This window comes from Balaenoptera acutorostrata, chromosome 4, assembly GCF_949987535.1.
Source record: "Balaenoptera acutorostrata chromosome 4, mBalAcu1.1, whole genome shotgun sequence".
In the NCBI taxonomy this organism is placed as follows: domain Eukaryota; kingdom Metazoa; phylum Chordata; class Mammalia; order Artiodactyla; family Balaenopteridae; genus Balaenoptera; species Balaenoptera acutorostrata.
Window position 1 is genome coordinate 11,628,050 of NC_080067.1, and position 26,850 is coordinate 11,654,899.

General features: G+C 46.7%; 1 protein-coding gene across 1 annotated transcript in view; it reads left to right on the forward strand.

The window, feature by feature from the left end:
- The first annotated feature begins 948 nt into the window (after window positions 1–948).
- Window positions 949–26,850, forward strand: part of COLQ (collagen like tail subunit of asymmetric acetylcholinesterase) — a 72,035-nt gene continuing 46,133 nt past the window's right edge. The window contains exon 1 of the mRNA XM_007167000.2: window positions 949–1,137. Within this exon, the coding sequence (XP_007167062.2) occupies window positions 1,032–1,137 (106 nt within the window). The 5' untranslated portion in view covers window positions 949–1,031. The remainder of the gene's footprint in view (window positions 1,138–26,850) is intronic.

Consider the following 26,850-nt stretch of genomic DNA (forward strand, 5'->3'; position numbering starts at 1 on the left):
CCCCACCTTCCCCCAGAGTGAGGCTCAGCTACTGGACCCCAGAGTCAGGAGCTACCACACCATTTCTGAATTAGCTCCCGTGAGGCCCTGGGAGTATGTTATGTAGATTAAAGCAAAATGTGGGTTATTATTTTAATTATTTATATATAGAGACCCAAGGATCTCTATAACAGTCTTTATAAACTCATAAGAGGATTCATCGAAGGATGTGACACTTTTTATTTGAAGAATTTTGTCTATCCAAAGGTCAAGTCAATGATGTTGTTTCCCAAATGCAGTTTGATCAATAACCATTCACTTTGCAATCCATTGACTCTTTTCATTTTTCATGCACTGCTTTGCATGGGATAAAGGCTGCAAATTCTGGAGAGAGATAAACACTTTTTTATGGAGAAAGCTGTTTTGGAAACTATAAAATCTCCCCACCCACACCTCCGCCTTTTATTGGATGATTAAAGAAAAAAAAATCCAGGGTCAGCTTTACATTTGTCCCCCAGTGGGTAAAAATGTCACAGGCTGACAGCAGAAGGATTTGTCTCCACGGAAATTCAGTTTGAATCCAGAGGTTCGAATGGATTCTGTGATGCTGCTGGACACCTCAGCTGCGAGGCGATAGGCACTGGTGGATAATCAATGAGGAAATCTGTCTGCCCTTGAGGACTGCTTCTAGTGGACATTCGAGATCTGGCTGCCTTTTTAATCACCTCTTCAATGGCCTCTTACCTCAGTCACCAAAGAAGAAAATTCAGATATCTTCATTTTAATGAGGGCATTTGATCCAGTGCTCAAGATAAATATAACCCTGTGTAGTACGGAGAAGGTTTAGTGGGAAATGGTTGGCATTCTTTCTTGGTAGAGGCATGGGGAAAGGAGAGAGAGGGAGAGAGAGTGAGGGAGAGAGAGAGGCAGAGAGAGTGAGGGAGAGAGAGAGGGAGAGAGAGGCAAACAGCGTGGGGAAGACAAAGCACAGATAAGCGAGGCTCCTTGCAGCCCTTCCTTGCGAACTTGACACTTTGCAGACCGCAGCCAGCATGGTTGTCCTGAATCCAGTGACCCTGGGAATTTATCTTCAGCTTTTCTTCCGCTTCATCGTGTCTCAGCCCACTTTCCTCACCAGCGTGCTTCCAATTTCAGCAGGTAAAGCAGGACCACAACTTCCCTGTCTCCCTTCTGTTGGGCAGGGGAGGGAGGAGGGCTATTCTGCAGCCGTCCTGAGTCCTGATGTTTCTGCCTTTCCCCTCGGGGTGGAGGGAGGTTGGGAGGGAGCCGGCCCCAGCAGCCTCCGGTCACCCGGCCAGCCCCCGTTGGGACGCCCCTTCTGTCCTTGTCCCTGCCTGGCTGCTCAAAGCCAGAAACCCTTGAACAGACTGTTTCTTCTCCTCACTGGCTGCAGGGTTGCATTTGGGTCGGGAATTGTGGGGAGCTTAACAGAGGCAGAGAGGAAGGCAAGTGAGTCGTCCAGACATCTCTATAAATACACCCCTGAACCCTTCGCGGGGGGCTCGGCCCATAGGGGGTGCTGTGCAGCGGGCTGACCGGGAGGGAGTCCCGGTGGTTGTCCCGGGTCCGGGGGCCCCTGCAGCCTCAGGACCAGGTCTCCGTCTCTCCGGCCCCGTGGGCTTTCCTGCTGGGCTTTCTCCCCGAGGTGGGCTTCTCTTCAGCCTCAGCGAAGAGGGGAGGTGAAGGGGCTGCAGGGGGCAGGCAGGCCTGGAGCTGGGAGCTGGGCTAGCACTGGGGGTGGGGAGAGGGCTCCTTCCGCCCCCGGCCTGGCAACCTCCCCTGAGGGCTCCAGGCTGTCGCCCTTGTCCTGCCCGACCCCGGGCAGGGGAAGTATTGGGTTACCGGCATGGCCTGTTTAAACCTTTCTGACGAAACTCGGATGTTTCCGGAGGCCTTGAGGACCCCAGGCTTGGCAGCCGGTCCCATCACAGCCCCCCTCAGTTCTCCACGGTCACCCCTGGCTCTCCCCAGAAAAAGCCGCTTCCGTCACAGCCTCCAGCACGCACCTCAGAGGTACTTGAGTTGAGGCAGAAGTTTCACTCCCACTGCCTTTGCTGGACACAGGCTCTCCAGGAGGGAGGGCACAGCTCTGGATGCAGTCCCCAGCCCTCTCCATTCATAAGAATGGCTCAGCGACCTGTCGAGCTGCCAGCGTCTGTGGGCCCTGAGGGAGGGACGCAGAGGAGGCCGTGGGGCTAATTATAACCGTGTGAGGAGCGGGAGGAATGGAGGGAGTTTGTGGGGAATGTTGGAGGTGGGGGGCAGGAAAGGAGGACGGCTGTGCTGCCACGCGTGTCGGCATGTCCCACCCCCAGTTCAGGCTGAAAGCGCCAAGCTTCTGGGAGTGAGTGGGTCATTATTCCCCGATCCAGGCGGGAAGCTTCAGAGTTAATTTGGTCTGCTTGGTGGTTCTTAACCTTGTTTGGGCCATAGCTTCCTTGGAGGATCTGCCAAAGGCTCAGGACTCAAAGAAACTCGGTCTTCTGCTCCCAGCCCTGCCTCTGGCGGGCTCTCTGGCTTCTGGGAGGTGGTTGGCGGTAGACTGTAAGAACCATGCAGGCAGGGACTGTGTCTGTCTTGGCCATTATCACTAGTTACGCGGGGAAATATCGGGTAGATGCCCAATAAATAGTTGGTGAGTGGATGAGTGCATGAAGGAATGAAAACTTTTCTCATCTGTAGATTGGAGTCTGCCATCATTTTGTACCACAATTTAGATTCAGCCAAAATGGTTCATGAGTTCTGAAAGCTGGAGAGAAGAGGACCTCCGATTTTCTTTGAACTCCTTGCCCTCGAGAGAGCCTCGGCATAGCTTAGACATCTCTTAGGCAAGACTTGGTACAGACCATTCTAGTCAGGGTAACAGCAGGAAGGAGAAGTAACTCAGATGGTTCGAGAAAAGACTGGAATGAGGGGCCCGCTTTCAGGGGTGTGGGTGGGCTTAGGGGAACCAAGAAGGAAGGTTGAGAAATGAGCAGCCCAGGGAAGCCTTTACCACCCTGGTGCTTGAGGAAGCAAGAGGACAAACTGGATGGGGAGATTTGGGACCAGTGGGGAACTGGATCCCGGGGAGATTTGGGACCTTGGAGGAGGGGCCGCTGAGAGGAGCCTTGGTCACAAAGGGACCCAAAGCAGAGAACAAGTGCAGAAGAAATACCCCGACCGCTCTCCCCTCCAATCCGACCACCTCTTGGCAGTGCCTCTCATGGCCAAACCCACCCGGAAGCCGGGGCAGGGGAGCCCCTTGATGCAGTCATGGGGGTCAGCCCCTGGCTGAGTGAAGGGAGTGGGCACTGAGAAGAGGTAACCCACCTGTCCATAGGCACTTCCTCGTAAACTGCTAAATCCAGGTCTTCTGGTGGGGGATGGGCTCTTTAAACATTTGGTAAAACAATGGGGTAGCTCTGGGGGGAATCACTAAGGTGGCAGCTCAACAGAGCAAAAGAAGACATCTGCTTCCTCCTGCTTCCTCACTTTGCTTTGTCCCCTTCTTCTTGTCGCCACGGCTTCCTGATAGCCCAGTTCAGAAATAAACTTATGCCCTGAAACGGGAACTGTTCCTTAACACAGGAGAACTTTAATCCTTTCAAAATAGTTTCCTACAACCTGAGGTGAAATAGTCTGTATTCAGAAGCTCATAGATTCTTAACTCTTCTGAAGAAGCCCAGCCCCGTGCACATAGTGAAAAGTGCCACCAGGAAGTCTTTTCATTCCACCCACCATAGCTTAGTGAGCGCCTACTGTGCACCTGGCACTGTGCGAAGTGCCGCAGGGGACACAAGACAAGCAGGACGCGGCTCTGCTCTGGGGGAACCGCAGGCAGCGCAGGCCCCAGAGACGGGCTGGGATGGAGGAAGCGCTCTTACAGGCCTGTGGGCTGGTTCTTTCCTTCACTCTCTTCAGAAAAGACTGGATTCCAGCCACGCCAGACACAGCACAGCTCTCTGGATCAGATGTTCATTGCCTGGCAGCCTCCGCTATCGGGTCCCCGAGAGGAGCAGGAGGGAGCAAAAAGCATCAAAGAGACCAAAACTGGTGATAGCAATCCCAGCACTAAAGCACCTGCCCTGGGTGCAGAGAAAACTAGCTCAGGCCCTCACTCCAAGCCTGTGAACTCTCAAGTGGGACATCATCCTCGCAGGCTGGGTGAGGGTGGTGACGAAGCCGTAGCACAGTAGATTGGGGAGGGGACTGCTGCTTAAGATAGACACAGTGACAGCAAGAACAACAAAGACAGCTGATAAACCTGATTACAGGAAAAATGGCAAAGAACCAAGGAATAGTTCCGAGATCAAAAAGGATAGCCGATTGGAATTATTTCTAGAACCTCCATTCTGTATGTATCCCCTGAAGGCGCCCCTGTCTTACCGCTCGTTGACTGGTTTGCACTGTGATGTGTGAAACACACAAAATGTGTTTCATTTTGCCTAAGAAGGCAGAGACGTGTCAGATATATTAATTTCTATTGAACACGGCCCTAAGGTTTAAAGTGTCAGGAGCCCTAACTTTGGTGTATTCTTTTAACCCCTGCTGGGCGATAAACCACCCTAACACTCAGTGGCTGAACAGCAGTTGTTTATTGTTGAAGTTCATGTGTCTGTGGATCAGCTAAGGGTCAGCTGATCTGGCCTGGGTTTGGCGGGCCTGGCTGGACTCACTGTGGTCTGTGCACTGACTCAGCCCCAGGGTCCATCCACGGATGCGGCTCTGTTGTTGTACAGTTTCTAGAATGTGGTGGCACAGACCCAAGGACAGTGATATTTATAGAATGAAAGGCCTTCTGCACACTTCAGTCTCTCACAGCACCCAGGATGGGTGTGGCCTCACTCCCGATTTTCATATGGAGAAATGACGGCTCAGAGAGGTTAAGTGACTTGCCCGAGATGGCACAGCTCGTGTGGGGAGAGCTGGAGACTGGAACCCTGCCCACTGACTCTAAGTCCAGGGCTCTTAGCAATGTAGACCAAATCTGCTAAGGCCATGGATAAACGGTGATAGTAGCTTTTTTTTTTTTTTTTTTTTAATGGCTGTGTTGGGTCTTCGTTTCTGTGCGAGGGCTTTCTCTATTTGTGGCAAGCGGGGGCCACTCTTCATTGCGGTGCGCGGGCCTCTCACTATCACGGCCTCTCTTGTTGCGGAGCACAGGCTCCAGACGTGCAGGCTCAGTAATTGTGGCTCACGGGCCCAGCTGCTCCGTGGCATGTGGGATCTTCCCAGACCAGGGCTCGAACCCGTGTCCCCTGCATTGGCAGGCAGATTCTCAACCACTGCGCCACCAGGGAAGCCCAATAGTAGCTTTTAAGGCCCTGTACCCCAGCCTCCAAAAACCCAGCTCCAGGTCTCTATCCTCTGCACTCTCCTGCCTTCTCCTCAGGACATCAGTGCCTGAAGCTCTTAGCAAACGATTGAGACAAGGACTTCATACTAAAGGGTGCATGACTTGCCAGGGTACTGGTTTATCTTTCTTTGGCGGTATTTGTGTTGTAACAGGAGTTAAAGATCTAAGCTAAAGGATGCTCTAGTGAGATGAGCTTCAACCTGCACATTCTGGGGAATGAGGCTTCCTGGAGCCAGAGGAACCCCATTTCACAGACATTCTCTTCAGGGGTGTGAGCCAAATGACCCTATGCCCACAGACACACGTGGCTTCCCTTCTCCAACATGGGATTTCTCAGGAAGGCAGGAACTCTCCCAAAGATGTTTGGGTCCAGGGCTCAGGACAAGATGGAGAGAAGACCCACCTCCAGTCCTGGAGAGTGAGATCTTGTGGAAGCTTGTGAGTTCTGTCTGGGTGCCGCAATCTTCTCCTGTGGGTGCTGGGACGTGACCAGGGCCGGCGTTTTGTGGCCTATAGGACGTGGTGTCCAGCCCTGCACTCCCCTGACTGGAAGCCAGCCAGGCCACTGCTTGGGACCAATCATGTTCTTGGCAGTAGATTATGGGCCATTTATTTGTGTCTGATGCTGGTCGGCTATTGTTTAATGTTCCGTAATGTACTTCCCAGCCATCTCCTCCGATTTAGCTCCCCATATTTCCTCTGGGTAATATAATCAGAGCGGCTCCTTAAATTAAAGGGCCCTCCAGGGGTCCCAGCTTGCCCACTTCACCCCACCCCAAGCCTCTGAATGAAGCAGTGGACCCCTCTCCAGCTCACAGAGGGGTGGGTGTGAGAGACAAAGACTTTCTCTCCAGAGATCCAGGCCAAGCACCGACATTGTCACTCACCACACCCAAGCCTTCCTTCCTCAGACCCACGACCATACAAAAACAACGCAGCTCCAGAAGGAACAGAAACCCCTCTGACTTCTTTGAGTCACCAAGTAGGCTGGGGACCCGTCTTCCTGAAACGCAGTTCACGTCGTAACTACTGCTCGCATTGCTCTTATAATTGGTACCAAGTGCCCCCAGACCCCTTATCTTGCCGAGCTTTTTCACAGCTGCAGTGTATTTGCTCTTCACAGTTGTCCCTGCTGTGGGAGCCTTGGGTCTGAATCCTGCCTCTGGGTGATTGTGGGACGCTCACACCGTAACTGTGGTGTGAGCCCCAACTCCCTCATCTGTAAAATGGGTATAGTAGTCTCACAGGATTGCTATGAGCACTTATTCATTCAACAAACACTTAGTAAGTCCCAACTCTGGTACCTGGAACTGGGATGCAGCAGTGAGCAGACAAAAACATCCTGCCCACATGGAGTTCCTGTCATCACCCTGAGAAGACTAGTCTCCTGGGCTCAAGGGGTGAATGAAAGACCCTTACAGTAGAGCTGGAGCTCGCAAACCAGCTGCCCAAGGACCGAGTCCAGTCTTCATGTGGAGCTGTACTCAGCCATCATGTTGCAGTACTTAAAAAAAAAAAAGAGAGACAGAGAAAACTTTTTAAAATTGCCTTAGTTGCTAACATTTAAAACTCAAGTGATTTAACAAATTTTAAAAATATATTTCTGATGTCTCTTAAAAACCAAAAAACCTCTTGGAAACCAGGGCAACCTGGCAGTCCTGACCCACACCACAGCGACTGTTTGGCACGGAGCAGCTCCCGAGTCCCCACTGCACGCTCCCGTCTTACACCTGGGCTGCCTTCCTCCTTACCTCTGCCTATCTGGACCATCTGGGTCAGAAGCCCTGCTGGTTTGGACCCTGCCTCATCCTTCTTTAGCACTCTAGGCATTTTTCCAGACTTCCCAAGCTCTGCAAAGCTCAGTTTGAAAGTTAATGTTCTGGATCGGTGGTTCTCAAACTACAGCACTGGTTCTCAGCTCTGGAGAGACGAGAATCACCTGGGATGCTTTACAGGTGCCCAGTGTCCAGGCTGAACAGACCAATTGCATCAGACTCTCCGGGGCATGGGATCGGGCACTGAGAGTGTCGAGAGCTCCCCAGGTGATTCTAACGCCCAGCCATGGCTAACCATTATAGCCAGCATCAGCGTCACCTGGGAGGTTTGTTAAGACAGACTGCTGGGCCCACCCCCGGAATTTCTGATGCAGTGGGTCTGGAGTGGCGCCCATGACTTTGCACTTCTAATAAGATCTCAGGCACTGCTGACGCTGCAGGTCTACGGGCCACGCTTTGAGGACCACTGCTCAAGGTTGCCCCTGAGTTCCTGTATTAGTCTCCTATGGCCACTCAGTGGTCACATGGCCTTCTTCTTCCGTGTCAGTCTTCCTCTGCCTCTCTCTTATAAGGACACTTGTGACTACATTTAGGGCCCACCCAGATAATCTCCCCCTCCTAAATTTCTTAATTTAATCCCACCTGCAAAGTTCCTTTTGTCGTATACGGTAACCTTTACAGGTTCCAGGAATTAGGGTCTGGACCTCTTTGGGGGCCTTTAATCAGTTATTCTCCTACAGTTGCCTATTCCACTGGGTCAAGTGTCCCCCGAGTGCTTTCTTTAAGGACATCAGGATCAGAGGCACAGGCATGAATACTGTCGTCATTTGGATCCCTTTCCAGAGCAGACCCTGAGACAAGGATTTGGGTGCAAGTGGTGTGTTTGGGAGGTGATCCCAGTAGGGCGTTGGGAAACCGAGACAGGGAAGGGAAGGCCGTCAGTCCTGGGGGAGTTCACGAGCCGATTCCTGCTATGGGCAGCTGGGGCTCAGATCTCCTAGGACCTCAGGGAGACAGGGGACTGGAATATTGATCCACCAGCTCCTGGGGACACGCTTCCCCAGGCAACTTCCACAACTGGGGAAGCCTTCTGGCATAGTTACAGGTGCCTGTGACAGGAGCTGGCAGCCCATGGGGCCTGGCGAGTGCGGAGGCCTATGGCAGGGAAGCGGCAGCATCTGCCAGCAGCTGTGGTCCTGCTGGCCCTTTTGCAGTTGCTTGCCCACCCGCCCCTTCTGGGCAGTGGTGGTTACAGCTCAGCAACCCCCTGCTGTGATACCAGAGCTGAGGTCCAGTAGCTAAGGGAGCCCCCACTAACACTAATAAAGTCACCTTGCATAGAGCACTGCTTATTTGCTAGACTCTTTACGTACCTGACTTCTAATCTTCACAACAGTTTCACAAGACATTAGTACCCCAGTTCTACCAAAGAGGGAACTACCATTCAGAGAGATGCAGTCACTTGCCTGAGGTCACATAGTGCCAGGGCCAAATTTCCAAATCGGGACTTTCTGGGCCCCAAATTATTGCAGAGGCAGAAAGAACAGCCTATTGATTAGGAGTCGGACCTCTGGTGCCACGCTGCCTGGGTTCGAATCTTGTGTCTCCCTTAGCTTTGTGATGTTGGGCAGGCAAGTTGCCTTCTATGTGCCTCAGTTTCCCTGCCTGTAAAACGGGGCTCAGAGTAGGGTTTCACTCACAAGGCAGTTGTGAAGATTAAGTGGGCTAATTATGAACACAAAGAACTGTAAAAAGTGCCTGGTGTGTGATGTACAAACCTTTTCTCTCATTATGTCCAGAACCTCACGCTGTCTCTACACATGCCGGGAGGTCATGATTTCCCCTAAGGTGCATTTGCGTCAAAAGGCAAAAGTCCCAAATACAATACAGTCAGTAACTTTTTGCTTAAAATATCCAGTGGGTTAAGGCCAAAAGAGGGGCTCAGCTTTTATCCGTTTTGCATTTGTGAACCAGTCCCTAAAGCAGGGACCCATTGACCAGGGAAGGAGGCTCTTCTCGTGATGACCAGCTTTCCCAGATGGCTTTAAAAATACACCTGCAAATGAAGCAACTGACAAAGGATTAATCTCCAAGATTTACAAGCAGCTCATGCAGCTCAATAACAAAAAAACGAACAACCCAATCCAAAAATGGGCAGAAGACCTAAATAGACATTTCTCCAAAGAAGATATACAGATGGCCTACAGACACATGAAAGAATGCTCAACATCATTAATCATTAGAGAAATGCAAATCAAAACTACAATGAGATATCATCTCACACCGGTCAGAATGGCCATCATCAAAAAATCTAGAAACAATAAATGCTGGAGAGGGTGTGGAGGAAAGGGAACACTCTTGCACTGTTGGTGGGAATGTAAATTGATACAGCCACTATGGAGAACGGTATGGAGGTTCCTTCAAAAACTACAAATAGAACTACCATACGACCCAGCAATCCCAATACTGGGCATATACCCTGAGAAAACCATAATTCAAAAAGAGTCATGTACCAAAATGTTCACTGCTACTCTATTTACAATAGCCAGGACATGGAAGCAACCTAAGTGTCCATCGACAGATGAATGGATGAAGAAGATGTGGCACATATATACAATGGAACATTACTCAGCCATAGAAAGAAATGAAATGGAGGTATTTGTAATGACGTGGATGGAGTTAGAGTCTGTCATACAGAGTGAAGTAAGTCAGAAAGAGAAAAACAAATACAGTATGCTAACACATATATATGGAATCTAAGGGAAAATAAAGGTCATGAAGAACCTAGTGGCAAGACGGGAATAAAGACACAGACCTACTAGAGAATGGACTTGAGGACACGGGGGAGGGGGAGGGGTGAGATGTAACAGGGTGAGAGAGTGTCATGGACATATATACACTACCAAATGTAAAATAGATAACTAGTGGGAAGCAGCCGCATAGCACAGGGAGATCAGCTCGGTGCTTTGTGACCACCTAGAGGGGTGGGATGGGGAGGGTGGGAGGGAGGGAGATGCAAGAGGGAGGAGAAATGGGAACATATTGTATATGTATAACTGATTCACTTTGTTATAAAGCAGAAGCTAACACACCATTGTAAGGTAATTATACTTCAATAAAGATGTTTAAAAAAACAAAAAAACCAAAAACAACAACAACAACAAAAAATACACCTGGCCCTATTCCATCGCCCAGCCCGGAGCGTTCGACTCCATTCAAGCCCGCCCTTATGTCTCCAGGGCAACCAACATAAGCACAAGCAGGAGGCAGGTGCTGGGAGCTGCGACAGCTGCAGGGGAGGCCTGGTGGCTGCTGAGGGCTTGCACCATGAACCAGCTGAGGTCTGGAAAAAGCGAGGAAAGAAAAGAAGGAACTGTGAATGGGAACTGGACAGGCTCCCCTCCTGGGCCTCCCTGCTCCTTTCCTCACGCATCCCGCCACCGCTCACCTGGTCTTCTTGGTGTCTTTCTGAGAAGCCTGGAGAGAGCACTGGAGCTTTCCTGCTGCAGCTGGCAGATTTCTCTTGGGACACTTGCTCCAGGAAGGACCTTCTGAGACCTGGCAAGGGGGTCTTGGGGACCCACCGGATGGGGGATGGGGTGATGATGGCCATCCTACCTGTGGAGGCCTACCTGCCGGACTGGGGCTTTCTTACTTTGCTGTGACTCGGGGTTTCTTCAAGTGTTTGAGGAGGTATGAGGGGCCTCTATGAGGGGCCTGCCAGGTGCGTCATTATTGTTGAGGGTTGAAACCAGACTGCCCTTTTTGCCCAAACTGAACTGGCTCGGTTTCTGAGATCATCCGCATTGGGGTGGACCTCACAGGGTGGCCCCCAAAAGGCCTCCAGGTCCTCTGTGGTCATCCAGAAACCAGATTCTCCGCTGCTGAAATTAGTGTTCAGGATTTAGGGGGGTTCCAAACGAGGACAACCCTTTCCCTCCTGTCCGCCTTCCTGAGAGCGGCGTCGGGCAGGTCGTGGCGGGGAAAGTCAACGGTGGGCACGAGTGTCCTGAGGGGAGGCCTTGGGGCTGGGTGGCGCTCCTCCACGCTCCGTGGCTGCCCACGAAGTGAGCACCGGGAGGCCGAAAGGCTGTCTGGACGATTCAGGCCCTGGCAGCGCTTTCCCCAAAGTGTCTGAGTAAATGATTTCTTTTCTTTTTTTGCCTTCCATATCCGAGTTGACCGTCCAGCCCGCACTTCCTCTGCTGCGCAGTCAGGAAAGCGAGAGGGCACCTGCCTGACCGGCACGGGGCCTGCTGCTCAGCTGCTCTTGTCCACGTCCGACTAGAAGGCGGCGGCGTGGGGACGGTTAGCCAGCGGGCTTGGCCACCTGCCTGCTTACTAATGTTCCCTGAGAGGGAACACTGGCGGTGCTAAGGCACTGAGGTGGAACTCGGGAAACCTGGGTTCTCTCTCTGACCTGCCACTGACTCTGGGACCCGTGTACTGTTGGACCAGCCGTTTGCTGTCTGTGAGACTCAGTTTTCTCGTCTGTAAAATGAAGCGATGGACCAGATTCCAAGAATCCTTTTAGCCGTAGACTTTCTTTGACTTTGTGGCTCGCAAGTCACTTGCTAGTTTACAGAATTAGCTCCTCCACAAAGAAGGGGTCTCGGCACATGTTTCTCTTCCGAGCATTGGCACCTGAGAACTCACGACAGTGGCAGGAAAAGGCATGGGGTTCACGTTCAGACAGCTGTGGACTTGAGTGACATCTTTGTGACCCACTAGCTGAGTGATCTTGGCCAAGTGGTCTTGGTTTGATTTCTTAACACCTCAGTTTCCACCTCTGTAGAATGGGGTTAGTAAGAGTACCTGCCTCATCAGATGGCAGTGTAGTAGGTACAGAGCTTTGCACTGTGCCTGGAACATAGTTAAGCTCTCCGTCACTAGTTGCAACCATTATGCCAAATGGCAGTAAGAGTGTTGGAATCCAGGCTGCTTGCCTTCTCCCGGGATGATTCGTTTTTACTATAATCCCACCTGCTCTTATTCAGTGGCTGGACAGGTTTGCTCCTGGTGCTGAAGAGTTTCAGAATTCAGAGTCTCCATCGAAAGCCTGCACTGAGCGGGAACCATCACAGTGCGTGGGCTTTGGAACCGGAGGTCTGGGCTCAGAAGCCCAGCTCCATAGGACCTTAACTGTCAGAGCCTCAGTTTTCCTCACCTGGAAAAGGGGGGCATAATAGAGGGTAGTTCGAGGGGTTGTGGTGAGAATCAAAGGAGGAAGCTTGGGAGGGCACGATCTGGAATGCACGGGCTCACACCTGGGCATGATGCCTTAGCTACCGAGTCCTGAGCTGATGGGCAAAGTCCACCCACAGCACCTCCCCGAGCTGTGAGGGACAAAGCTGTCACCTCCCGAGACAGGGTGAGCACGCTCGGAGCCCCCAGAGCGCTGCAGCCTGAGGGCATTCCCCCCGTTGGAAGTTGTGCAACCCTGTGTGGATCCAGCTGGTAGACAAGTCACTTCCCATATCCAGTTCATCCGAGTCAGGAGAACGGGGCCCTCTGTCCACGTGGCATCTGCCTTGTGTGGAATAACAGTCTTGCGTCCTTCAAAATGGACAGCGATGTCAAATCACCAGGCCTGCCAGTGTGGGTCCTCCTGGGAAATCAGAGGCAGATTATTAAACATGAAAATTTCAAACGGAATGCCAGCAAATGGTGGCTGACTTGACAAAGATGCTCAGTTTTCTGGCCGCATACCCATCTGCTGCCACTTTGCATTTTGTTTGATTATTTTTTCCTACATGAGGCAATAAAATCCATTTGAATGGATTCAGACCATCATCATCCTCATCATCATCATTAGCATGTTTAAATCTGTCTCTGTCTCTAAATTAATTATGACTATTACTTGATAAATGTAGCTTTTGATACACATCCCATCAATCAAATGACCAATTTTTATTGCACCTCCTACTATATACTTAACTATTATATTGAACAAGAAGATTCACAAGACAAACTAACACAAGGAGCCCACAGTCTGTTTGTGACATTAAAATAACACAAATGGATGGGACTTCCCTGGCGGTCCAGTGATTAAGACTTTGGCGCTCTCAATGCAGGGGGCACAGTTTCGATCCCTGGTCTGGGAACTAAGATCCCACATGCCTCATGGTGTAGCCAAAAAAAAAAAAAAAAACCACAGATGAAATAATAAATGAGAAGTGAAGTGGGTCACGGTAGCAGTATCTGGGGTGCACAGGTGGTTGGCATTTGAATGAACAGAGCAGTGAGGATAAGGACACAGTTGATCTGGGTTCAAGTCCCACTCCCACCATGCATGTTACTCATGTTACCGAGTGTTGTGATAGTTGATGTTTGCAGGCTTCATAGTTTAGAGAATGTTTTTGTTTCCTGCTTTAGGTCACAGATAAAACGTCTCCTGGAAAACAAGCAAACAAACACACTTACATCTTATACCAGAATAAATCACAAATGAATTAAGATTTAAACATAAGATATGAAAGCATAAAATTATTAGAAGAAATCTTGGGGGGTTTGGGGGGTAATTTTAGTGGGGGGGGGGAACCCAGAAGCCATAAAAAAAGGCTTCTACAATCGATTCTACCAGATAAAAAGAAAAAATTTGTGTATGGGAAAAACAATTGAAAAAACAATGTCAAAAGGCCAAAACAAACCGGGGGAAATATCTGCAAGTCATATCATAAAATGATGCTTTTTAAAAAAATTTATAACGGAAGACCAACAACCTAATGGAAAAATGGAATAAATGCATATGGCTCTAAAACGTGTGAAAATATCCCAGCCTCATTCACCGTAAGAGAAATGCACATTAAAACCACACTGAATTGCCATTTTTCATCCATCAGGTGGGTGAAATTCAAAAGGTCTGACATCACATGTGCTGGTGAGGGTATGTGGAAATAGATACCCTCATCCTCTGCTTGTGGGACGGAATGTGAATTGATGGAGACTTTGTGGAGATGAATTAGTCATAATGTGTAAAAACTACAAATGCACACACTGTTTGATCTAGCAATTCTATTCTAGAAATTCCTCCAATGGACATGCTTAACAACATATACAAAGATGCATGCAAAAGGTTATTTTACTGTATCATTGTTTTGTGTTTTTTTTTTGAAGTGCAGCTGATTTACAATGTTGTGCCAGTCTCTGCTGTACAGCAAAGTGACTCAGTTATACACATTCAGACATTCTTTTTTCATATTATTTTCATTATGGCTTATCCCAGGATATTGAATATAGTTCCCTGTGCTATACAGTAGGACCTTGTTGTCTATCCATTCTGTATATAATAGTTTGCACCTGCTAATCCCAAACTCCCACTCCATCCCTTCCCCTCCCCCCACCCCTGGCAACCACAAGTCTGTTCTCTATGTGAGTCTGTTTCTGTTTCATAGGTAAGTTCATTTGTGTTATATTTTATTTATTTATTTATTTAAAATAAATATATGTATTTATTTAAAATACATATATTTATTTATTTATGTCTGCATTGGGTCTTCGTTGCTGCGCATGGGCTTTCTCTAGTTGCGGCAAGCGGGGACTACTCTTTGTTGCGGGGTGCAGGCTTCTCATTGCGGTGGCTTCTCTTGTTGCAGAACAACGGCTCTAGGTGCGTGGGCTTCAGTAGTTGTGGCTTGCAGGCTCAGTAGTTGTGGCACAAAGGCTTAGTTGCTCCGTGGCATGTGGGATCTTCCCAGACCAGGGCTCGAACCCGTGTCCCCTGCACTGGCAGGCGGATTCTTAACTACTGCACCACCAGGGAAGTCCCCATTTGTGTTATATTTTAGATTCCATATGTAAGTGATATCATATGGTATTTGTCTTTCTCTTTCTGACTTACTTCACTTAGTATGATAATCTCTAGTTGCATCCATGTTGCTGCAAAAGGCATTATTTCATTCTTTTTTATGGCTGAGTAGTATCCCATTGTATATATGTACGTCTTCTATATCCATTCATCTGTTGATGGACGTTTAGGTTGTTTCCATGTCTTGGCTATTGTGAATAGTGCTGCTATGAACATAGGGGTGCATGTATCTTTTTGAATTATAGTTTTGTCTCGGTATATTCCCAGGAGTGGGATTGCTGGATCATATGGTAATTCTATTTTTAGTTTTCTGAGGAACCTCCATACTATTCTCCATAGTGGCTGTACCAACTTACATTCCCACCAACAGTGTAGGAGGGTTCCCTTTTCTCCACATCCTCTCCAGCATTTGTTATTTGTAGACTTTTAAATGAGGGCTATTCTGACTGGTGTGTGGTGATACCTCATTTTAGTTTTGATTTGCATTTCTCTAATAATTAGTGATGTTGAGCAGCTTTTCACGTGCTTGTTGGCCATCTGTATGTCTTCTTTGGAGATATGTGTATTAAGGTCTTCTGCCCATTTTTCGATTGGGTTGTTTGTTTTGTTGTTGTTGTTGTTGAGTTGTATCAGCTGCTTGTGTATTTTGGAGATTAAGCACTTGTCTGTAGCATCATTTGCAAATATTTTCTCCCATTCCTTAGGTTGTCTTTTCTTTTTTTTTTTTTATGGCTTCCTTTGCTGTGCAAAAGCTTGTAAGTTTGATTAGGTCCTATTTGTTTAGTTTTGTTTTTATTTCTATTGCCTTGAGAGACTGACCTAAGAAAACATTGGCACAATTTATGTCAGAGAATGTTTTGTTTATGTCCTCTTCTAGGAGTTTTATGCTGTCATGTATTATGTTTAAGTCTTTAAGCCATTTTGAATTTATTTTTGTAGGGTGTGAGGGTGTGTTCTAACTTCATTGATTTACATGCAGCTGTCCAACTTTCCCAGCACCGCTTGTTGAAGAGACTGTCTTTTTCCCGTTTTATATTCTTGCCTCCTTTGTTGAAGATTAATTGACTGTAGGTGTGTGGGTTTACTTCTGGGCTCTCTATTCTGTTATGTTGATCGTTATGCCTGTTTTTGTATCAATACCACACTGTTTTGATTACTGTAGCTTTGTAGTATTGTCTGAAGTCTGGGAGAGTTATGCCTCCTGCTTTGTTTTTTTTCCTCAGGATTGCTCTAGCAATTCTGGGTCTGTTATAATTCCATATAAATTTTTGGTGTATCATTGTTTATATCAGCAAATGTTTGCAAATCACCCAAATGCACATTAGTACAGGGCAGGGTGAACAAATTATGGTTCTTCCAAATGAAGGAACATTACATAGCCATAGGAGGGAATGTGTATGCATTTTATGCAGTAATACAGAATACTCTTAGAAATACTGTGAAGTATCACAGGTATAGTAATATATTACAGGTAACCATTTGAGCAAGAGAGGGAAATATTATACCTACTTATTTGCTTCTGTATGCAGAAAATATTCATGGAAGAATACACAGGAGACTAATCGATAATAAATAATTGGAACTGGGACAGGGTAGGAGAGTTTTCAAGTATACGCATTTATACCTTTTGAATTTTGAATCACATGAATGTATTACCTTTTCTAAACAATTAGACAAAATCCCATATAGACATACAAAACACAGCCTCTCATCTGGAGCACAGGAGGGGATTTTTCTGTCTTTAAAAATCTGTTAGACCCAAATTAGCAAAGGGAATTGAGATCTCAGAGAATTTCCAGAATGGTAGAATCACATAATTATAGCAGTGTTTATAAGGTTCCTTTTGCCAGCTTGTTCAGTCAGTAAGCTCTATTGCTCAATTGAGTTCAAGGGGGTCAAGCCAAGGTCCCCCACTTTCTGGAATCCAGGGATTTCAGTGGCTCATGAGGCCAATGGGTAGAAGTGTTCACTGTGCCAGTGGGCAGCCACGGGCACACAGGGACCCTGCTTCCCTCTTCCCCACCTGCTGTGGACCCTCGGATAACAATTACTGGAGGTAGTGGGGCAGGGATGGAGGCTCTAGGGAAAGGGCTAAGTGAGCCACATGGTTTTGAATCACAAGTGTCCGTAGAGCTAAAATGTCACCATGGATAAATGAAGGCGTGGGAACATATCTGGTGGAAATACAGGGTCTTTCCACTCAGCCCCAGTTGTCAGCACATGTTGGAAACAGCCCACCCTTTGGGCTCAATGCAGCTGGAGGGTTTCATCTCTGACCTGTGGCCAGATCTCCCGAATAACTCTAGAAACTTGGCCTCCCCCATCAAGCCAAAGCAGAAGAGTTAATAGGACTCACTGATTTATCCTGGCTGCCATAATCAAATTCAGAGCCAAGGCACATCCAGCCCTGAGGAGGTTTCTTGATGTTCCCTCAGCTCCTAATAACATTGCCTCCTTCTTCCTCTCCATTTACCACATGCCATTTGGTCAAATTAGAACTTGAACTCAGAAAAGCAGATGCCTTCCTTTAGATAACATCCAAAAAATTCTCTTGTGGGAGGAAGGAGAGATGGGTTTGTCTCCTTAGATCTATGCACAAAGGAGTCACTTCTGATACATGACTTACTACAAATTAATGGCCAGTGTGAGGTGATTTTCCTTCATCCTTGTGGCTTGGGCAGCCTTATCGGGGGGGTGGGGTGCAGAAGGGGATGTCCACCTCATGTCTTTCCTGAGGATTTGGTTACTTGCTCAAGGTCTCCTGATTAATGGCTACAGGCTCCTCCAGGTGACACTGGTGTCCTGGTTCTGTGTGCAGCTCCATAGCGCCCAGATATTTGCTAGCAATGGTGTTGGATGGCCCACCCCCAATCCTAACCCTGTGGAGGTAACTTCTGGTTCTCTGTTGCCTACTTAAATTTTGTAAAGTTTATTCTTTTTTATTAGGGAAAATCCCAAACATTCAAAAAAAAGTGGAAAGAATTGTCCAGGGAACACCGGTATGCCTACTGTTATGGGCTGCCTTGCATCTCCCCCCTCCCCCAAAATGCATATATTGGAGTCCCAACCCCCATTACCTCAGCATGTGACTGTATTTGGAGATAGGCCTTTAGAGAGGTGACTAAGGTTAAGTGAGGCCATAGGGGTGGCTCTGGTCTAATCTGACTGGTGTCCTTATAAGAAGAGGAGATCTGGACACACAAAGAGACACCGGGGATGCTTGAAAAGAGCAAAGACCATGTGAGGACACAGGGAGAAGGTAGCCATCTGCAAGCCAAAGAGAGAAGCCTTGGAAGAAACCGAACCTTCTGACACCTTTGTCTTGGACGTCTAACTTCCCAAACTGTGAAAAGCGTATTTCTGTTATTTCAGCCGCCCAGGTACTTTGCTATGTCAGCCCTAGCAAACAAATACACCCAGCACATAGATTCTGCAGTCGTTATCATTTTGCTATATTTACTCTATCCTCTGTCTGTTTATCCACCTTATTTTATTCGATGAATTTCAAAATGAGTTGCAGATCCCTTGCCCACCTTGAAGAGTAAACTATTCAACAGAGAAAGTAAATGCACACATGACTGAACCCTCTCTGCGGCCAGGATAGTCAGGGAGGTCGGATTGCATTTACCAAACAGGAAACTAGGACCCGAAGATGCGTGATCATGAGGTTTGGTTAGAAAGACATGGGACTGGGTGTTGGAAACGCCTCCAAGCCCAGCTGGCTGGGACACACCTGCGTTTTTCTGAGGTTCCCTGCTCATTCTCGCCAGCTGGTGAGGGTGTGGGGCAAGGTCACCACTTTGTGCTGGTCACCTCCAGAAGTCTCCAGGGTCAGACATCTGGATTCAGCTGATGTCTTCAATTCAAGACATCTGGCCATCTACCTACCGGCTGTGTGTGACCTCAGGCGTATCCTTAGATCTTGACCATCGTCTGGAGACGAGGCTGATGATACTGATATCACCGTGTGCAGTGGCTGTGGGGACCAGGGAAGGGTACCGAATGCTCACGAATGTTCCTGTGGCTGGCGCTTCACCCCCGGTTGGGGTAATGCCACCTGCTGTGACAAACAAACGCCAACATGTCAGTGACTTCGTCTAGTCAAGGTTCATTTTCTGCTCGCCCGAGAGTCCAGCGGCCCTGGTTGGGGGTGGCCGGCCTCCTCACTGGCATCCAGAGATGCAGGCCCTTTCCGTCCTGGCTCCAGCATCGCCCAGGGCTGGAGTCTTCTGCACCCAGGCAGAACCATCGGTGGGAAGAGTCGTGTAGCCACACGCCCCAGCTACCCTCACTGCGGGGGAGCTGGGCAGCACCACCGCTTCTCAGGGATAGCTCTGGCCTGTGGGGTGGCGGGGAGCACACATTCTGGGGGAGTTCCAGCCTTCTCCTCACAGCCCCAACTCTGAGGAGGTCCTGGGCTGTAAAGTCAGCGGCTGGGGGTTAAGAGTAGAGAGAGCCAGCCGCCAGGGAAGGGCCAGGTCGGAGGGAAGCCGCCTGGCCCACGAGAGCAGGGAAAGCAGCAGGAGCGGGGAGGGCGGTCTGACGGGGAGCCATCCCCGGGGCTGGGGAAGCGGCCACCAGGAGGCCACCTTCTCCCAGGGCTGCACGAGAGTCCTGTTGAACTCTGACCCCAGTCCTAGCCGTGTGGCCTGGACCAATCTGAAATGTACAGATTTCTCCTCTGTAAATCGAGGGTAATCGTACTCTGAGGATTCAGTGCGATAATGCGTGGGATGTGCTGAGTCCGGTGTTGTCATTGTTTCATGGATTTTGCTAAACAAGGCGCAGCAAGTAAGCAGCACAGATGCCACTCCTTCCTCTCACCTCTGGGAGGCAATACCAATAAGTCGTGACCCTCTTTCCTCAGAGTCCTTCTTAACACAATGTTCCAGGAAATCTGCACCAATCGTTGGCATTAGCAGATGATATGAAAACTCTTTGCCCTCCAGAGGCTAGACCGTGGGCATTTTTTTTTTTTTTTTATGTAATGTCTGAAACATTTATATTAACATATTTCCATACAAATAACCCAATGAAAGTTTAGTATTAGTTGTTTTGTTTGTTTTTTTATACTGCAGGTTCTTATTAGGCATCAGTTTTATACACATCAGTGTATACATGTCAATCCCAATCGCCCAATTCAGCACACCACCATCCCCACCTCACCGCAGTTTTCCCCCCTTGGTGTCCATATGTCCATTCTCTACATCTGTGTCTCAACTTCTGCCCTGCAAACTGGCTCATCTGTACCATTTTTCTAGGTTCCACATACATGCATTAATATACGATATTTGTTTTTCTCTTTCTGACTTACTTCACTCTGTATGACAGTCTCTAGATCCATCCACGTCTCAACAAATGACTCAATTTCGTTCCTTTTTATGGCTGAGTAATATTCCATTGTATATATGTACCACTACTTCTTTATCCATTCATCTGTTGATGGGCATTTAGGTTGCTTCCATGACCTGGCTATTGTAAATAGTGCTGCAATGAACATTCGGGTGCATGTGTCCTTTTGAATTATGGTTTTCTCTGGGTATATGCCCAGTAGTGGGATTGCTGGGTCATATGGTAATTCTATTTTTAGTTTTTTAAGGAACCTCCATATTGTTCTCCATAGTGGCTGTATCAATTTACATTCCCACCAACAGTGCAAGAGGGTTCCCTTTTCTCCACACCCTCTCCAGCATTTGTTGTTTGTAGATTTTCTGATGATGCCCATTCTAACAGGAGTGAGGTGATACCTCATTGTAGTTTTGATTTGCATTTCTCTAATAATTAGTGATGTTGAGCATCTTTTCATGTGCTTCGTGGCCGTCTGTATGTCTTCTTTGGAGAAATGTCTATTTAGGTCTTCTGCCCATTTTTGGATTGGGGTGTTTGTTTCTTTGATATTGAGCTGAATGAGCTGTTTATATATTTTGGAGATTAATCCTTTGTCAGTTGATTCATTTGCAAATATTTTCTCCCATTCTGAGGGTTGTCTTTTTGTCTTGTTTATGGTTTCCTTTGCTGTGCAAAAGCTTTGTAGTTTCATTAGGTCCCACTTGTTTATTTTTGTTTTTATTTCCATTACTCTAGGAGGTGGATCAAAAAAGATCTTGCTGTGATTTATGTCAAAGAGTGTTCTTCCTATGTTTTCCTCTAAGAGTTTTATAGTGTCCAGTCTTATATTTAGGTCTCTAATCCATTTTGAGTTTATTTTTGTGTATGGTGTTAGGGAGTATTCTAATTTCATTCTTTTACATGTAGCTGTCCAGTTTTCCCAGCACCACTTATTGAAGAGACTGTCTTTTCTCCATTGTATATCTTTGCCTCCTTTGTCATAGATTAGTTGACCATAGGTGCGTGGGTTAATCTCTGGGCTTTCTATCTTGTTCCATTGATCTATGTTTCTGTTTTTGTGCCAGTACCATATTGTCTTGATTACTGTAGCTTTGTAGTATAGTCTGAAGTCAGGGAGTCTGATTCCTCCAGCTCCATTTTTTTGCCTCAAGACTGCTTTGGCTATTCGGGGTCTTTTGTGTCTCCATACAAATTTTAAGATGATTTGTTCTAGCTCCGTAAAAAATGCCATTGGTAATTTGATAGGGATTGCATTGAATCTGTAGATTGCTTTGGGTAGTATACTCATTTTCACAATGTTGATTCTTCCAATCCAAGAACATGGTATATCTCTCCATCTATTTGTATCATCTTTAATTTCTTTCATCAGTGTCTTATAGTTTTCTGCATACAGGTCTTTTGTCTCCCTAGGTAGGTTTATTCCTAGGTATTTTATTTTTTTTGTTGCAATGGTAAATGGGAGTGTTTCCATAATTTCTCTTTCAGATTTTTCATCATTAGTGTATAGGAATGCAAGAGATTTCTGTGCATTAATTTTGTAACCTGCAACTTTACCATATTCATTAATTAGCTCTAGCAGTTTTCTGGTGGCAGTTTTAGGATTCTCTATGTATAGTATCATGTCATCCGCAAACAGTGACAGTTTTACTTCTTCTTTTCCAATTTGTATTCCTTTTATTTCTTTTTCTTCTCTGATTGCCGTGGCTAGGACTTCCAGAACTATGTTGAATAATAGTGGTGAGAGTGGACATCCTTGTCTCGTTCCTGATCTTAGAGGGAATGCTTTCAGTTTTTCACCATTGAGAATGATGTTTGCTGTGGGTTTGTCATATATGGCCTTTATTATGTTGAGGTAGGTTCCCTCTATGCCCACTTTCTGGAGAGTTTTTATCAGAAATGGGTGTTGAATTTTGTCAAAAGCTTTTTCTGCATCTATTGAGATGATCATATGGTTTTTATTCTTCAATTTGTTAATATGGTGTATCACATTGATTGATTTGCGTATATTGAAGAATCCTTGCATCCCTGGGATAAATCCCACTTGATCGTGGTGTATGATCCTTTTAATGTGTTGTTGGATTCTGTTTGCTAGTATTTTGTTGAGGATTTTTGCATCTATATTCATCAGTGATATTGGTCTGTAATTTTCTTTTTTTGTAGTGTCTTTGTCTGGTTTTGGTATCAGGGTGATGGTGGCCTCATAGAATGAGTTTGGGAGTGTTCCTTCTTCTGCAATTTTTTGGAAGAGTTTGAGAAGGATAGGTGTTAGCTCTTCTCTAAATGTTTGATAGAATTCACCTGTGAAGCCATCTGGTCCTGGACTTTTGTTTGTTGGAAGATTTTTAATCACAGTTTCAATTTCATTACTTGTGATTGGTCTGTTGATATTTTCTGTTTCTTCCTTATTCAGTCTTGGAAGTTTATACCTTTCTAAGAATTTGTCCATTTCTTCCAGGTTGTCCATTTTATTGGCATAAAGTTGCTTGTAGTAGTCTCTTAGGATGTTTTGTATTTCTGCGGTGTCTGTTGTAACTTCTCCTTTTTCGTTTCTGATTTTATTGATTTGAGTCCTCTCCCTCTTTTTCTTGATGAGTCTGGCTAATGGCTTATCAATTTTGTTTATCTTCTCAAAGAACCAACTTTTAGTTTTATTGATCTTTGCTATTGTTTTCTTTGTTTCTATTTCATTTATTTCTGCTCTGATCTTTATGATTTCTTTCCTTCTGCTAACTTTGGGTTTTGTTTGTTCTTCTTTCTCTAGTTTCTTTAGGTGTAAGGTTAGATTGTTTACTTGAGATTTTTCTTGTTTCTTTAGGTAGGCTTGTATAGCTATAAACTTCCCTCTTAGAACCGCTTTTGCTGCATTCCATAGGTTTTGGGTCGTCGTGTTTTCATTGTCATTTGTCTCTAGGTATTTTTTTATTTCCTGTTTGATTTCTTCAGTGATCTCTTGGTTATTTAGTAACGTATTGTTTAGCCTCCATGTGTTTGTCTTTTTTACGTTTTTTTCCCTGTAATTCATTTCTAATCTCATAGCGTTGTGGTCAGAAAAGATGCTTGATATGATTTCAATTTTCTTAAATTTACTGAGGCTTGATTTGTGACCCAAGATGTGATCTATCCTGGAGAATGTTCCGTGCGCACTTGAGAAGAATGTGTAATCTGCTGTTTTTGGATGGAATGTCCTATATATATCAATTAAATCTATCTGGTCTATTGTGTCATTTAAAGCTTGTGTTTCCTTATTTATTTTCATTTTGGATGATCTGTCCATTGGTGTAAGTGAGGTGTTAAAGTCCCCCACTATTATTGTGTTACTGTCGATTTCCTCTTTTATAGCTGTTAGCAGTTGCCTTATGTATTGAGGTGCTCCTATGTTGGGTGCATATATATTTATAATTGTTATATCTTCTTCTTGGATTGATCCCTGGATCATTATGTAGTGTCCTTCCTTGTCTCTTGTAACATTGTTTATTTTAAAGTCTATTTTATCTGATATGAGTATAGCTACTCCAGCTTTCTTTTGATTTCCATTTGCATGGAATATCTTTTTCCATCCCCTCACTTTCAGTCTGTATGTGTCCCTAGGTCTGAAGTGGGTCTCTTGTAGACAGCATATATATGGGTCTTGTTTTTGTATCCATTCAGCCAGTCTATGTCTTTTGGTTGGGGCATTTAATCCATTCACATTTAAGGTAATTATCGATATGTATGTTCCTATGACCATTTTCTTAATTGTTTTGGGTTTGTTTTTGTAGGTCCTTTTCTTCTCTTGTGTTTCCCACTTAGAGAAGTTCCTTTAGCATTTGTTGTAGAGCTGGTTTGGTGGTGCTGAATTCTCTTAGCTTTTGCTTGTCTGTAAAGCTTTTGATTTCTCCATCGAATCTGAATGAGATCCTTGCCGGGTAGAGTAATCTTGGTTGTAGGTTCTTCCCTTTCATCACTTTAAGTATATCATGCCACTCCCTTCTGGCTTGCAGAGTTTCTGCTGAGAAATCAGCTGTTAACCTTATGGGAGTTCCCTTGTATGTTATTTGTCGTTTTTCCCTTGCTGCTTTCAGTAATTTTTCTTTGTCTTTAATTTTTGCCACTTTGATTACTATGTGTCTCGGCGTGTTTCTCCTTGGGTTTATTCTGTATGGGACTCTCTGCGCTTCCTGGACTTGGGTGGCTATTTCCTTTCCCATGTTAGGGAAGTTTTCGACTATAATCTCTTCAAATATTTTCTCTGGTCCTTTCTCTCTCTCTTCTCCTTCTGGGACCCCTATAATGCGAATGTTGTTGCGTTTAATGTTGTCCCAGAGGTCTCTTAGGCTGTCTTCATTTCTTTTCATTCTTTTTTCTTTAGTCTGTTCTGCAGCAGTGAATTCCACCATTCTGTCTTCCAGGTCACTTATCCGTTCTTCTGCCTCAGTTATTCTGCTATTGATTCCTTCTAGTGTAGTTTTCATTTCAGTTATTGTATTGGTCATCTCTGTTTGTTTGTTCTTTAATTCTTCTAGGTCTTTGTTAATCATTTCTTGCATCTTCTCAATCTTTGCCTCCATTCTTATTCCGAGGTCCTGGATCATCTTCACTATCATTATTCTGAATTCTTTTTCTGGAAGGTTGCCTATCTCCACTTCATTTAGTTGTTTTTCTGGGGTTTTTTCTTGTTCCTTCATCTGGTACATAGCCCTCTGCCTTTTCATCTTCTCTGTCTTTCTGTAACTGTGGTTTTTGGACCACAGGCTGCAGGATTGTAGTTTTTCTTGCTTCTGTTGTCTGCCTTCTGGTGGTTGAGGCTATCTAAGAGGTTTGATGGGAGGCTCTGGTGGTGGGTAGAGCTGACTGTTGCTGTGGCGGTCAGAGCTCAGTAAAAAACCCGTGGGCATTTTTGTCTCTCCATCCTGGTGGCATAGCAAGGGCTTGACACATAGTACGTGTTCAATAAGTGTTTGTGGCTGAAGTGGGATCTGTTACAGGGCTCTGCTGTGGGCAAAACACTGGATCTGTGCCAAAGAAAAAGTGATTCGGATGCTTGTTGAAAGAGTAAGGGTGACCTTGATGGAGACTATTGCCGTGGGTGGCAAGACTCTCTCAAGAGGGGAGAGAGATTGGGCTCAATTCTGAATTGAACAGGAACAAGTGGGGATTTGTAGTCAAGGAGCAGGTTGAGGGGTTGGTAGATGGAAAATTACCAAGAGACCTCAAGGGTAGGGGGATCTTGCTAAAGCCACTTAACAGGATTCTCGCTGAAGGCAGGCCAGGTGATAAGATATCAGGGGTGGGGGAGGTGAGGAATTTGATCAGATATCAAGGGTGAACAGATATCAAGGGTGGCGATTCTCTCTAAACTGACTTAGCAGGCTTCTTGCTAAAACTGGACTCAGCAAGGAAGCCCAAGGTAGGGGCCTGGTTCAGAGCCTGACCAAAGTTTGGTCAAGGAGAGCGTGTCTGGCAGTGAGAAGACAGACCCCAGGTCCTCCAGCCTACTTCTGGGGAGTCTGAGTCCTTGGGAAGGGTGCCGAGTTAGCCAGGCCACACAGCCTCTCTGGGTAGCAAGGGTGGGAGACACGGCCAGGGGAAGATGCAAAGCAGACTCCACTTTGGGGGGCTCAGCAGGAAACAGGCCTGCATGTGGCAGCAGTGGGGACAGGGGTGCTGGCCTGGTGCCTGGGAGGCAGTATTCCAGAAAGGTCTTCTGGCCTGGGTGAGGAATCCCAGAGCTGCAATTAAGACAAAATACTGCGAATATGACACCTGCTGACAGCTGCAGGAAGGCCCCGGAAACTTTTACTATGAATTAGATTTTGCAGGCAGCTCTGCTGGGTGAGCTGGTGCTTGGGCCAACAAGAGGCTGCGTCGAGGGCAAGGACTGCTCTCCAGGGGAGAGGAGAGGAGGGTCTCAGGAGCCACGTCCCCTGGGAGAAACCGGGGCTGGAATGGGCTTAGAGCGCATCTGGTCCAACGCTCCCATTTACATTTGGGAAAACCAACACCCAGCACGGATGTGAGTTCTCCAAGGTCACACCGCAAGTTACTGGCCACACGGGACTGGAGGCCAGGACTCCTGATCTCAAGCTGGCACGCTTGGCTGAGGGGCAGTTAGGCAGTGAGCACACCTCCAGGCATTTGACTTAAGGAAATTCAACTGCTAGTGCCTGGAGAGACGGAGACAGAGAATGAGACCAAGTTAGAGACAGCGAGACAGAGAGACAATGGGATCGAGGCAGGAAAGAGAGTCGCAGAAGGAGGGAGACAGAAAGAGACATTGGTGAGCCTGAGACATTAGGTTGGGAGTAGAGACGCAGACACCTGCAGGGCTGGACAGGACCTCAGTGATCCTCTAGTCAGCCACCTTCGTTCTGAGAATCATGAAACAAAGTTATAGCTGAGTGGTTTACTTGTGTAAGCCTTTCGAGGAGAAGTTTGATGTGGAATGGTAAAAAAATAAATGCTTCAGGTGCTTAAAATGGCAAAACTTCCGTCTCTAAGGGTTTTTGAGATGAGGCTTGAAAAATTGATGAGCTGCAGGAACAGGCCCTGGCACCGGGGGATCTGGGTAAATGTGACGCGGAAGACCTTTCTGCCCTGGGCTG